At 42.1% G+C, this 14,873-nt stretch overlaps 1 protein-coding gene across 2 annotated transcripts in view; it reads left to right on the top strand.

The window, feature by feature from the left end:
- Nucleotides 1–14,213, top strand: part of GMPS (guanine monophosphate synthase) — a 65,745-nt gene extending 51,532 nt beyond the window's left edge. For both annotated transcript variants that reach the window (XM_077488109.1, XM_077488110.1), the window contains exons 13-16: nucleotides 4,567–4,682; nucleotides 6,997–7,127; nucleotides 7,836–8,008; nucleotides 13,615–14,213. In XM_077488109.1, the coding sequence (XP_077344235.1) occupies nucleotides 4,567–4,682; nucleotides 6,997–7,127; nucleotides 7,836–8,008; nucleotides 13,615–13,716 (522 nt within the window). In that variant the 3' untranslated portion in view covers nucleotides 13,717–14,213. The remainder of the gene's footprint in view (nucleotides 1–4,566; nucleotides 4,683–6,996; nucleotides 7,128–7,835; nucleotides 8,009–13,614) is intronic.
- Nucleotides 14,214–14,873: the final 660 nt, after the last annotated feature.

Here is a 14,873-nt window from a genome sequence, read left to right as displayed (position 1 = left end):
GGGTTGGGGAGGGGAAAGTAAAAAGGGATGGGGAGTATGAATGGATGAATGATAGTGAGAGAAAGGAGGTTGAAAGGATACGAAAGGGTATAGGTAGGCATGGTAAAGGATTATTAATTGCACAAGGAAAAAAAATATATCTATTTAAGTACAGAGTTGATGGGTGAAATTGTATTGAATATGTTGGTCAGGTAAAAGGGCACAAGAAAATGAAATTAAGAGAGGCACAAGGAAATAATATTGCTCAATTTATATAAAATGTGTGTAAAATGTGTATAAGAAATATGGTAGATATGAGATACAAAATATGTGTGGGATTAAAATCTTGGAGCACTGGGAAAAAAGAATTAAGCAAGGGGGAGAGCACGTGTGAAAACACAGAGAAAGCACGTAGAATGGAGAATAAAAAGTACGATATTGTGATTTAGGTCTCAAATATGGGAGTAAGTAGTAAGGTAGGGAATTTCACTAAAGAGGTTAAAATTTGTTCTTGGAATATACGGGGGGTGAAGGAACAGTTGAAGAGACGTGCGTTATTTTCCATGGGGAATATGGGTAATTATGGGATGCTCTGTTTGCAGGAGACCCACCTGGATCGTGATACAATCAGTGTGCTAAGACACAGAAAATATAGGATACAATATCACTCTACATACACTTCCTACTCAAGGGGAGTGAGTGTCTTAATAGACCCTGGGTCGGGTCTAACTTGCAGGCAGAGCATCGTAGATGTTAAAGGGAGATATGTGTTCCTTTTATGTGGCATAGAAGATAGAGTATGTGTGATTGCAACTGTGTATATCCCACCACCATTTAATGCAGAAATATTACATGAACTGCTGAAGTTTATAAAGGATAAGCCCGGAATCCCAGTCATAATAGCAGGGGACTTCAATATGATAATGGATCAAAAAATAGATAGGTTCCCACAGAAGGGCGGTAGTAGGGAGGGTCCTAATGGGCTGTTATTTCAATTCTGTGAAGAAACGGGTTTTGTGGATATATGGAGAAAGTGGAACCCCTTAAAAAAACAGTATTCTTGTCACTCTAAGACGTACTCCACCTTGTCCAGGATCGATATGGTGCTGTGTAATGAAGAGGCGCTGGGGATGGTGGAGAAAGTGGAGTACGAGCCAAGGGGAATTTCGGATCATTCACCGGTAATGTTTTTAATGACAATAGGGAGAGGATGTAGTAGAAGGGAATGGAAGATAAACCCATTTTGGTTGGAACTAATGGATAACATGGAAGAGGTAAAAGGAAACTTAAAAGAATTTTTGAGTATAAATGTGGGATCTACGTCCCTGGGAATAATGTGGGATACCTTGAAAGCCTTCTTAAGGGGGGAACTAATAAAAAAGATATCGCAGATTAAGAAGAATGGGGCTGCAAAGGAAACAGAAGTAAAAGAAAGGATAAGGAGGTCAGAAGAGAGGTATATAAGGGACCCCTCAGAAGAAAGTTCCAAGGAATGGGAGAAAAATCAGGTAGAATATAAAAGACTTGTATGGGAGAAAGAAGAGAGGAAAAGGCAGTTTCAGAGGCAGTCCTTCTTTTGCGAAGGGGAACAAATGGGGAGGGTATTGTCAATGATTGCTAAATCAAATAGCTCGTCCCCAATAATACCGGCGATATTGGACAGGGAGGGAGGTATGAGGAAGTCAACACCTGAAATAGTGGAAGAGTTTAGAAAATATTATGAGGAACTATATAAAGTTTCAAACTCTGAAGTAGAGGGGGAGATGCAGGAATTTTTTGGGAAAATAACATTACCCAGGCTGTCGGAGGAAGATAGGGAGGGTTTGGAAGCACCATTGACCCTGGAGGAGCTGCAAAAAGTAACAGCAGAAATGACAAATCAGAAAGCACCAGGTCCGGATGGACTGCCGATAGAGATTTATAAAAAATTTGGGGAGACACTTTTACCGGCTCTCCTACAGGTGTTCAATGGCGCTTTTGAAGCGGGACAGCTGCCGCAATCAATGATGGAGGCCACAGTGGTGGTCCTAGCAAAAGAAGGGAAAAACCAATTGGAGACCGCATCATATAGACCTATATCGTTATTGTGCTCAGATGTTAAAATTTTGGCAAAAGTACTTGCAACAAGGGTAAAAAACATAATATCAAAACTAATACACCAGGACCAAACTGGGTTTATCCCAGGGCGGTCCACAAATATGAATGTGAGACGCACTTATTTAAACATTCAGATTCCTTCAGAAAATAAAGGGAATAGAGCAGTCATGTCCTTAGACGCAAAAAAAGCCTTCGATAGCGTGGAGTGGCATTATTTAAGGAGGGTGTTGGCGGAATTTCAATTTGGCCCGAGATTTATGCAATGGATAAGAGTACTGTATACAGGCCCTAGGGCGAAAGTGAGAATAAATGGGGAATGTTCAGAGGAGTTCCGTTTGGAGAGGGGGACAAGACAGGGGTGCCCTTTGTCGCCCCTGCTTTTCGCCCTCTCGATGGAGCCTCTGGCAATAGCCTTGAGAGAGGCGAAGGATATTCGGGGGTTTAAAAGAGGGAATGAGGAGGAAAAGGTTGCCTTGTATGCAGACGATGTATTGCTGCTATTAGCGGACACGGGGCCTTCATTAGTGGCGGCAATGACCCTGATAAAAGAATTTGGGTATTTCTCCGGACTTGAAATTAACTGGGAAAAATCTGCCCTCCTACCAGTGGATCCCCTCGATACTCCACTGCCAGTACAGGTATCCCAAATAGAAATAGTTAAACAAATGAAGTACTTGGGAGTGAATATGACGGCAGACCCAAGGCAGTATATAGCAGGGAACTTAGTCCCACTTATGTCAAAATTAAAACGTAAAATTAGAATATGGAAGAACCTCCCCTTGTCAGTAGCTGGTAGGTGCAACTTAATCAAGATGGTGTGGATGCCTCAAATATTATATGTTATACAAAACTCACCGGTTTGGATTCCAAAATACTGGTTTAAAAAAATGGAAAGTTTGTTTAGAGAGGTGATATGGAAGAACAATGTGGCAAGAATTAGCTTACAAGTACTACAGAGACCAAGGGAAATGGGTGGGATGGCACTATCTAATATGAGATACTACTTTCTGGCTGCCCAATTACAGTATATGAGGGGAGGTAACCTGGTGGCAGTGACAGGAAGTGGGGCTGGACCCCTGGGGAGGGATACTCCACATAATACGGTCGCGGAAGCCGTGGAAGCCGACTAATTTAGGACCAACTGCCCCACAGTCCAACTGATGGTAAAGTGTTGGGAGGAGGTAAAAGTAATATTGGGGTATAGAGGATATACAGAATTCTCACCAATATGGGAAAATAAAAATCTAGGGGAAATTAAGAAAATGGGGAGATTAGTAGAATGGGATCGGAGCGGCATACATTTCTTAGTACAATTATATAAGGATGGGAGACTGAAAACATTTCAGGAACTAAGGGATGAATATGGGTTACCGGCTTATTACCTCCTTAATTATATACAAATTAAACATGCGCTAGAGGCACAATTCAGAAACAGGAAGTTGGAATGGAGTAAAATGCCTGCACTCAGGAGAATTATAAGTCATAATATATCGAAAGGAGGCATTTCAGAGATCTATAGGTACCTAAAGGGAACAGAACAAGAAGGGGTAATAGAGGAGGAAAAAAAAGCAAAATGGGAAAGAGAGGTGGGCCCAATATCGGTAGAACAGTGGGAAAAGGCTCTGGCATTGGGGGCGAAAGTTTCTTTATCTCCATCAAATAGCATATCTCAAATGTATCTAATCCATAGGGTATATTACACTCCTCTTAAATTGTATAGATTTGGGTGTAGACAGGATGCAGAATGCCAAAGATGTGGGGACCGAAGAGGAGATTTAATACATATGATTTGGCGATGCCCAAGATTATATAGATATTGGGTAGGAATAATAGGGGAAATTAATAAAGTGTTTGGGTTATCACTAGAAGTAGAAGCTAAAATATGTATAATGGGATTGATAGAAGAAGAGGAGGTAAGAAGGGATATCCATACAGCAGTCACTAGATGCCTTTTTCAGGGGAGGAAATTAATTGCGTGTAAATGGCAGAGGAGGGAAGCGCCTACAGTAAAGGAATGGATGGAAAGGGTGAAAGATAACATAAAAAAGGAGGAATACATGTATAGGAAAAGAGGTAATTATGGGAAGTTTGTTAAAATATGGGGAGAGTGGGGTGTGTAAAGGGTGAGTAAGTTACGAGAGTGATGGATGAAGGTGGGTATGAATGAGAGGTGGGGAGGGGGATGGGAGAAGGGAATGAGTAATTTGTTTAAGTTTGATGCTATTTAAAATTTTCTTTTGTATAAATTGTGAATGGAATATTATTGGCGGAGGGAATGGGAGGGGGAGAGGGTTGACAGGGGGAGGGAGGATGGGATGGGGGGATAAGGGTAATTTGTTCGTAAGGGGAATTAATGTATGTGATTACTTTGCGGCAATATTTGTAAACTTGAATATAAAGCAAATAAAATAAAAAAGTTTAAACTTTAAAAGAAATTCTTATAGCCGTACCTAACTATTTTTATGCTTTTTTCTTTTTTTTTTCTTTTAGGGTGACTGTCGCTCATACAGCTATGTATGTGGAATTTCAAGTAAGGACCCTCCAAACTGGGAATCACTTATGTACTTAGCCAGGCTAATACCACGAATGTGTCACAATATCAACAGGTATATATCCTGGCTATTGTTCAATATGTTATATTTTATAAAGAAAAAGTGTGTGTGTGTATATACAGTATTATGTGTGCAGGTTATATGGTATGCTTGATATAAGGTTATCTTTTTATTCTTGCTGGTTGTAATTCTAGCATATCATTAAGTGAATAGGGGTTAAACGTCTACCATGAAAAATATTAGAGCTTCATTGCAAACCTACTGAAAATGCTAGTTACCTGGTTCATTGGCTTCAGTACTTTGTCAGTGACCCGGAAAAGCAAAGAATTCCTTATATTCATACCTGTTCTGGGTTGGTGACTCACAGGTGTTGATTTACTAAAACCAGAGTGCGCAAAATCTGATGCAGATTCTTTTTGTCTAAGCTTAAAGTGATTCTAAAGTCTTGTTTTCTTTTCATTTAAAAATAACAAACATTATATTTGCCTGCTCTGTGCACTGGTTTTGCACAGAGCAGCACATAGACTCCTTTTCTCGAGTCCCTTGCTGGCACCCCTGGCCCTTCCTTCATGCCCCCAAAGCAAGCAGATTGCTATAGGGGCACCTAAGCCCCGGCTCTCTGTCCTCGGTCTCTTCTCATAGGTTCGCTGAGTTTGACAGCAGCAGGCGCCAATGGCGTCCTTTGGCTGTCTCAGCCAATGAGAAGGGAGTGTCCTGGACAGCCAAGACTCGTGCAACATTGCTGGATTGAGATGGGGCTCAGTTAAGTATCAGGGGGGCTGATGCACACAGGTTTTTTTTTTTTTATCTTAATGTATAGAATGCAATAACATAAAAAAATCCTGACTTTAGAACCACTTTAATTGAACAGGGTGAAGTTAGAAATGCATTGGCTACCATGCACAGCTGTACCAGATTTTGCACTCTCCACTGTGACACTGTTGAACCCCACTGTGACAGTTTAAAGGACCAGCATGAAAGGCAAGCACCTTACAGTTGGAGAATGAGAAATCAGCAGCGGCTTTCTCTTTCTCTTATAAAATGTTTCCTTTACAATAAACCTGACTTAGTGCCTGTATTGAAGGGCATATGCATCTTGGTTTTGACATTAGTTTGAGGCACTTCTGAGATCATTCAGAAATTTTTGCTGTGAATATGGCCTTCTAATCTACTTTTAGCCGATTTTGCATTCCTCTTTTGGGAGAGAAGCAATTCTGACATTCACTTTCAGGTCTGCCATTGCTGACTTGCTGAAAATGCTCTTTGCTTGGTATGCAGAGTCACTAATCCAGAACAAGGATGCAGGTCAGTAAAGTCAGATGTTCTTATATGCCTATTCTTTCCAGCCTTTCAAAGTGGTGACATGATATGTACAGAATGACACCCAGAAACCTTGCATTTTCAGCAAAGGGTCAGCGATGGCAGGCTACATATTTTATTTGTGACAGGTTTTGTTACAAATCTGTTATTGGCCTCTTCATGACCAGGGTCAAAACAACTTTGCAACTTGAACATGTGTTAGTAAAACTACATATCACAAGTATTTTAGTGTATACAGGTGGATTATACATTTTTTTTGTTTTCAGAACTTATTGGGCTTTCATTTGGTGGGAAACTGTTCATGAATATTTCCTGATTTGTTCATTTTTTATTTATTTTTTTTATAATGGAAAGAAAACTGGAAAAGGAAATGGTGTAAAAATAAAAAAAACAATTTTTAGCTGTATATTTTAATGCCATTATCATGATTTACCACCAAAAAATCCTGCAAAATAAATTGACCTATTCCTGACGATCAGCAATATCACATGTATGTCTGTGATTTGTTCTTTATACTAGTAGTAGGGCCAAGAAACAACAGTGCATATTATGTTTTTTTTCTTCTTTTTTTTTTTTTGGTCTTGCCTAAACTAACTGACACTGATATTTACACTGCCAGCAACGATAACTGACACTAAATATAAAGCTTTTTAAAAAAAAATTCTTAACTAAAACACACCGACACTAACTGACATGAAATGCCATGACAACTAAGACTGATGCCTATACGCACTAAGCTAAGGCAAGCACTGGAGAAGTTGATCTTTGTTTTTTGCAGACCTGTCCACTGACTAGGAGGAAAAGATACAGCGTATCTCCTCCTCCGCAGAGGGGAAGTGTGTTTATCCTCACAGAAGAAATGCAACACGTTGGTGTGCTACAGATTGAATGATCACTGTGATTGCCAATCAGAGGCTATCGGCGATTTTGCAATCTGCTCCACCTCCTGGACACCGCATATGTTTTACTGTGTCATAAAGATTAATTTGTACGTTATACGTTGATTTTGACAAGTGAATATTGAATGCTGATTGTTTATTTATTCTAGAGTGGTATATGTTTTTGGTCCACCCGTGAAAGAAGCCCCCACTGATGTTACCCCTACCTTTTTAACGACTGGAGTGCTTAGTACGTTACGGCAAGCTGACTTTGAGGCACATAATATTTTAAGAGAGTCTGGTGAGTTACTGCCATTGTGTAATTGGCTTCCTCTAGTGTCCTTAGCTTATCACTTTAATTCCTGTGCGTGGGTTTGGCAAACATGTTGTATAATTGCAGTGACTCATATGTTTATTTAGAATCCCCTGGTAATTAGTGCTCTGCATTCTGCTTTTGCACATTGGTTTAATATAGTGCAGCATATTGCTTTCGCAGTATGTGGAAATGCATATGGTGTAGGATGGTTGGACATATGGAGCCTTTAAACCAACTGTCCTGATGGGGTCTGCAGCAATTCTGTGCTGCTATATGACATTTTGCTCTTTTATAGCAGTAACAGTGGTAAATTACAGAAGTGTAGATATATAGGCTCAGCTGTTAAAGCATTGTATAGGACAACAATAGTATGAAAGTCTTGGGACTTGCATTAACCAATTGGATACTAGCTCTTAACAGATCTTAACATATGAAACGCTGTGTTGTATATGTACCATCATAATTGCACATTCACTTCCCCACTGAGCAAGCCCATATGGTTTTGTAGTCACTGTAATAAAAATAAGAAAAAGCAAGATTCTAACTTACTTTCTTTGCTCTTTTGTATATATATTTTAAATATATGAAGTATCACTGTTTTCATGTACACATTTAGTTTACACATACATGTAGATCTTTGTTGTGCTGTTTGCTGGCAACTGGGGTTTTCTAATTGTTTTTCTTTTTAATTAGGTTATGCTGGCAAAATAAGTCAGATGCCAATCATATTGACACCAATGCACTTTGATCGTGATCCTTTACAAAAACAGCCATCGTGTCAGAGATCTGTTGTCATCCGGACATTTATCACAAGTGATTTTATGACTGGCATTGCAGCTACGCCAGGCAATGAACTCCCGGAAGAGGTATTTTTTTTTTCTTTTTCTTTTGTTCCACTTTTTTTTTACAAAATTCCTTCTTTTAACCACCTTAGCCCCAAAGGATTCACCCCTTAAGGCCATCTTTTGCAATACGGCACCGCGTCGCTTTAACTGACCATTGCGCAGTAGTGCGACGTTGTACCCAAACAAAATTGATGTTCCTGTCTTCACCAGTTTAGGCCAATATGTATCCTGCTACATATTTTTGGTAAAAAAAAAAAAATGCAATAAGCGAGAATTGATTGGTTTAAGCAAAAGTTATAGTGTCTATAAAATAGGGAATAGATTTAGTGCATTTTTATTTTATTTTTTTACTAGAAATGGCGGTGATCAGCTTTTTTTTTTTTTTTTTTTATGTTAGGATTACAGCGGACAGATCGGAAATTTTTGACACTTTTTTGGGACCAGTGACGTTTATACAGTGATCAGTGCTATAAAAATGTACTGATTACTGTATAAATTACACTGGCAAGGAAGGGGTTAAGACTAGAGGGCGATCAAGGGGTTAAGTGTGTCCTAGCGAGGTGTTTCTAACGGGGGGTGGGCATGCAGGGGAAGAGTGCACTGACTGGGAGTACAGAAAGATCTGTGTTCCTGAGCACTAGGAACATACGATCTCTCTCTACTCCCCTGTCAGAATAAAGCAGATCCCCATTCTAGCTCTTTGTGGAGCGATCGCAGGTGGGCAGCGGGCATTGTCTCCGGCACGGCACCGTGCACGCACCCACTGCATCACCGTGCCGTACCAGTACTGCGGTGGCTGGTCGGTAAGTGATTAAAGAAGTTATTTTCCTGTATTGAAGCACTGCAGATCAGTCATTGAAGGAAAGGTAGCGTAAGTACTGCTTGCAGGGCTCACCGCATTTATTTCCGGCATCTAGCCTAACTTTGCCATTTTTTTTGTAGGGTAACATACTACTGCCGTTAACACACAACTTCCTTCTGTCACATTTTAATGGCTTGTGGCCATAAGGTTTGGCTTAGAACAGGATTGAAACCTCTTTCAGGTTGTTTTAAAATCTCAAGCTTAGTTTTTTTTTTTTTTTTCTGTTTGGAGCTACCCACCCACATATTCTTACCTTTTGCGATACTTGGCCAAATTCTTCTCTCCCTTACCTGGTTTGTAGAAAAGCATCTTCTGCTGAGTGTATTCTTGTGCCACCCGCTGCTAGATATTAAGTACTGTATTGTGGCTTTACTGTAGCCTAAACATGAGCTTAGTCAGCATTGGGTCTCTGCACAGACTCTGTGCATGAGCAACTGGTGTTTCAAACTAGTCAGAATGAGTTGCAGAAGCACTGTGATGTAAGGGGGCACAGTCATATAAAGGGGATTGCACTGTAATCACAGTTCATCTTTAGAGTGCTGTTCCCTTGACCCCCATCACAGTGCCCCATCACAGTGCCCCTTGTAGTCATACCCCCTTCTTTTCTCTCTAATTACTTTCAGCAGGGCAGAGGCAGGATTCAGCTTATGTGTCCAATCCATGGTTTCTCTTCCCTTACCCTGCTGATAGGATAACATTGTTGGCGACGTGGGAAACTCTGGGGAGGACACACAGGCTGAATCCTGCCTTTGCTCGGACAAAGGTAGGAGCTGCAGATCTGGATTATATTAACTCCTTCATACCTAAGCCTTTTTCTGGCACTTGTTGCTTAAGTTTTTAAAATCAGTATTTATGGCTATTAAATTACTTAGAACCCCCAAGCATATATATTTTTTTAGCAGACACCCTAGAGAATAAAATGGCTATTGTTTCAATATTTCATTTCACACTGTATTTGCACAGCGGTCTTTGAAATTCAGTTATTTTTGGAAGAAGTACACTTTCATGAATTAAAAAAAAATAGATATATGAAAGATGCTACACCGAGTAAATGGATACCTAACATATCGTTCTTTAAAATGTGGCACACTTGTGGAAAGATGAAAAACTACGGTACTTAAAAATCCGCTTGACGGATTTGCCTTTCCAGGGTGGGAGGCTATTTGGAGCCTCTCTGGATGGCATTATTGGGGGGGGCGGGGGTACTTTCCTCCCACAGTCCAAAAAAGGCAAGGAGGCAGGGTCCCTCCTTTTCCGCTCACAAGTGTTTTTTTTTCCAGTGTTCCCAGCCCACCAAGACTCCCATGGATGGGCAAAGGCGTCCTTGGCATCTCAAGCCAAACAAACCCGCGGACAAGTCGTCTTCCGCATGAAGATTTACCCCTCCCCTACTTACAGGTGGGGGGGTCACGTGCAGTGGACTTCTCTCTTCTTTCCAACCAGTGGGTCTGCAAACTAATTTTGTCTGGTTACAAAATAGTTTCTTTCCTGTCCACCAAACTGTTTTTTTACATCCAATCTTCATCCTCTCGTCGGGAGGCCTTGTTTGGGGTGGTGCAGGACTTGCTTCTTCGGGGGGTTAATAGTTCCTGTACCAGCTTCCGAAAGGTCTCGGGTGTTCTACTCCAATCTGTTCATAGTTCCAAAGAAGGAAGGGGTTCGTCCGATCCTGGACCTCAAGGCCCTCAATTGTTCTAAAAGGGGGTACAGAGGTTCAGGATGGAATCCGTTTGGTCAGTGGTGGCCGCTCTTCATTAGGGGGATTTCCTGGCCTCCCTGGACATCAAGGACGCATATTTGCATGTCCCTATCTGCTTCAGGCATCAGCGGTTCCTGGGATTTATGGTTGGGAATGCGCACTATCAATTTGTGGTACTTCCCTTTGGGCTGGAGTCGGCACCACAGGTCTTCACCAAGGTGCTGGCATTGGTTCTGGCATTACTGAGACAGCGGGGGATCATGGTCGCGAGTTACTTGGACGATCTCCTCCTGAGAGCGGCGTCAGCCTCAGAACTGAGACAACGTGGCGATCACCATGCAGACCTTACAAGAGTTTGCCTGGGTGTTAAATCTCCAGAAGTCCGTGTTGTTCCTGATCCAACGCCTGGAGTACTTGGAGTTGATTCTGGACTCTGCACGGGCAAAGGTTTTTCTTCCACCGATCAAACTGCAGTCCCTTGCAGGGCCTCGCTCCTTTGGTGGTTACTGTCCCTGGCTCTACGGTCTGGGAAGTCGCTGGGGGGGGGGGGGGTTCTGGGCCTTCGGGTCAGCCCAGGGCTGCTGGAGGAATCCTGCCTATCGATAAATGTGCTGGAATTGCGTGCAATCAGGTTATGCCTCTCCATTTGGACACAGCGGCTGCACAGCTCATCCGGTCAGGATCCAGTCAGACAATGCCATGGGGGGGGGTGGGGAAGGAGCTCAGCAGCGGCTCTGGAGGTCTCTCACATTCTGCAGTGGGCAGAGCTTCACGTGCCAGCTCTGTTCCCTCATTCTGGGGGGTAGAAAACTGGCAAGTGGATTACCTCAGCCGTCAGTTGCTAGATCAGGGGGAGTGGTCGCTGCATTCGGAAGTTGTTCATCTCATTTGCCTGCGTTTGGGCACGCTGGACATGGATCTTCTGGCCTCTCGTCTCAATCGGAAGGTGCAGAGATTTGTGGCCAGAACAAGGGATCCCTTGGCAGATACGTCAGATGCACTGGTGGTGCCATGGGGGCATTATCCAGCTCATTTATGCCTTCCCTCATCTCACACTCCTTCCTCCTCTGCTGCACAGGGTGGAGGCCAAAGGAATTCCATTAATTCTGATCGTTCTGGATTGGGCGTGGCGTCCATGGTATGCCGACACGGTACGGATTGTGGCAGACATTCCCTAGTGGCTACCGGTGCAGGAGCACCTCCTGACCCAGGGTCCCATATTCCACCCTGCTTTGCCATCTCTGGCTTTAACGGCCTGGCTATTGAAAGGCAGGTGCTGAGACTGGGGGCTTCTGTGTTTCCCACTACGTTGAGGGCACGCAAGTCCAATTCACTGAAAATTTATCATTACACCTGGAAGGCTTACATCTCATTGTGTGAGGCTGTGGGGTGGCATCCATGTTCCTATTTGGTGTCTAAGAAGCTTGTGTTTCTGCAGAGTGGGGTTGATCAGAAGCTTGCTTTGAGCACTATCAAGGGGCAAATATTGGCTCTGGCTGTCTTTTTTTTTTTTTTTTTTTATTTTTTTTCTTCCCCAGCAGCCTTTGGCCGCCCACGCATTGGTGCATACTTTTATTCAAGGTCAACATTAAGTGTCCGTTTCTTATGTAAGGTGGCTACCTGGTCTTCTGTACACGCTTTCACCAAGTTTTACAAGGTGGATGTTGGTGCACCTTTTGGATGCGTGTTTCGGCCACAAAGTTTTGCAGGCGGCCGCTTCAGGTTTTGGCTCTCTTTACGGGGGACTCTGTTAGGGTGGAGGTTATTTTTCCTTTGGTTTGTTTTCCCACCCCTCATTGTGGCACTGCTTTGGGACATCCCTAAGGTCAAGATTAGAATTGCTGTGTCTGTCAAACGAAAATTATTTATTTATTTTTTTTCTACCCGCCGTAAAATCCCTTTCTCTGAGTTTGATGGACACAGCACCCACCGCTCCGGTTTGTTTGTACTGGTTATAATGAACTGAGCTGCATGTAGCAGAGTGGGGGGTTACTACCAGTAAGGACCACCCCTAGGCGGTGCTGTGCTTGTTTTATTTCTGCCTAGTCCTACTCCTGAAGGTGGTGATATAATCCTAAGGTCATAATTTGAAGTGCTGTGTCCGTCAATGGATTTTTTTTTTTTTTTTACACTGTCCCTTTAAATTTTTTATTGCTGTCACAAGGAATGTAAACATCCCTTGTGACAGTAATAGGCAGTGACGGGTACTCTTTATGGAGGGATCTGGGGTCTATAAGACCAGAAATCCCTCCTTTTGCCCTTAAAACTATTCAAAGCACCAAGTTTGGATGTTTTGAACTGGGTTACTAGATCCGATCAAAGCTGATTTGGCTTAGTTTGGGTCTCCAGCCAGCCGGCAGATGCGTCAGCTGGTCACTCGGGCTTCCCAGTAGGATGGGGGAGCCTGGGCGAGCTGCGCGCGGGAACGGCACTGTAGGATGCACAGGTGTTCCATGCTGGCTGCCTTTTCAAATCAATGACAGGCGGATGACTGCACAGATCTTCAAGTGCATTCTCTACTGTACATTCATGCAGTTCTGATGCGTGGCTCAGGATTGTACCCTCTGGGGTGTACTTGGAAATCTGTGCAGGTCCAGCTGGCCACTTGACAATGATTTGAACAGGCTTTCTGCAATGAACACCTGTGAAGACAGCCCTTTGCATGAATGTATACATTGCTACACTTGTATGACTAGAGCCCAAGTATTGTAAACCATTATACTTTCAGAACCAGTTTTTATTGTGGATTGTAGATGTTTATATGCAGTATTTTCTCATGTTGGAGCATGATGTGTATGCGTCACTCTAATCCAGTGATGGCGAACCTTGGCACCCCAGATGTTTTTAAACTACATTTCCCATGATGCTCATTCACTCCGAAGTGTAGTTCAGCATCATGGGAAATGTAGTTCCAAAACATCTGGGGTGCCAAGGTTCGCCATCACTGCTCTAATCCATTTTTTATGTAAGACCTTATGTGCCTAGAATATGAATCGATTGTGGATTTGGAACATTTATTTATTATTTGTTTAGAATATATTCAGAACCTTTAATTTTTTTTTGCAGGTTGTATTGAAAATGGTGACAGAAATTAAGAAGATCCCAGGAATTTCCAGAGTGATGTACGATTTGACTTCTAAGCCACCAGGAACTACTGAGTGGGAGTAATGAAATGTGTTAATCTGGTGTAAAAGTACTGTGTGCAGCTTGACGTTTTATCAGAAACCATTCCCAGTGTTGACATGCAGTACTGTTGTTCAGTTGACTGGAGCTGCTACTGTACGTGACATCTGATTCCGTTAGCAGAGCCTGCACCTAAAGTAAACTTATGTTGGGTCATACTTTATTGGGGCAGAGGACTTGTACGGGTAACAATAATGGCAGCAGTTGCCTGAGGGCAAACAACTCATCCTGCTTTGCCTTTTGTCTTACGGAATCCGCCTGTTTTCACGTGTTTCTGTTGTTGCATTTTTTTTTCTTCTTTCTTAAATTTCTTTGTTCTTTTTTTTTTTTTTTTTGTTTTCTTTTGTAAAATGTAAAAAAAGCAGTTCATTTATATACATTTATCAAAACCATTGTAATAGCCCAACAATGTAAAATGAATAACTGATGTGACCAACAGCTTTTGAACAGATTTATTATAAATAAATATTTTGCCAAATGGAGTTGCATATGTGTGCCAGTTGTTGGGAAATCACATGATTTTACATGAGGGCAAAATTTTTTTTTTATACTTAACATTAAATGTTTTTAGTATGAGTAGAAAATTTGTAAGTTAAACCTTTCCCGCCGACATAACACATATATGCGGCCCCACTGCACTGGGCTTTTTTTCATATATGCGTATCTTATGTGCTCGGCATGCTCCCAGCACAGAAACCGGGAGCCTCACCAAGAGCCCGGGCCTCATTATTAACGATCGGGACCTGGAACTCTCGATTCCGGCCCATCTGATTGCTGTGGTAGCCACTGATTGGCTACCACAATGATCAGTCACTGTTAAGCTTGCCCCTGTGTTTCATTCTCTGTGAATGGAGAGCAAAGATGCAATGTAAAAAATTAAGGAACAATAACTTGGTCAAGATTTTATCTAGGTTAGTGCTAGGTTTAGTTTTTGGGTCAAAGCTTAGGGTCAGGTGTATATGTTGGGCTCATTTTTTCTTTTTCTTTTTTTGATTGGCATCAGTGTCAATGTGTTTTAGGTAGCATAAAAAAAGCAAAATGCAATCTATTTCTGGGCTGTACTATGGGTACAAACTACAAATAACATACATGTATATGATATTGCTGCGATCGTCGGGAGCAGGAAAAATTATTGGATTTTT

The sequence above is a fragment of the Lithobates pipiens genome, unplaced genomic scaffold (genome assembly GCF_037356315.1).
Source record: "Lithobates pipiens isolate NorthernLeopardFrog02 unplaced genomic scaffold, aLitPip1_a1.2 Scaffold_18, whole genome shotgun sequence".
In the NCBI taxonomy this organism is placed as follows: domain Eukaryota; kingdom Metazoa; phylum Chordata; class Amphibia; order Anura; family Ranidae; genus Lithobates; species Lithobates pipiens.
The sequence above is the reverse complement of the archived record's forward strand: the minus strand, read 5'-3'. Positions and strand labels throughout refer to the sequence as shown.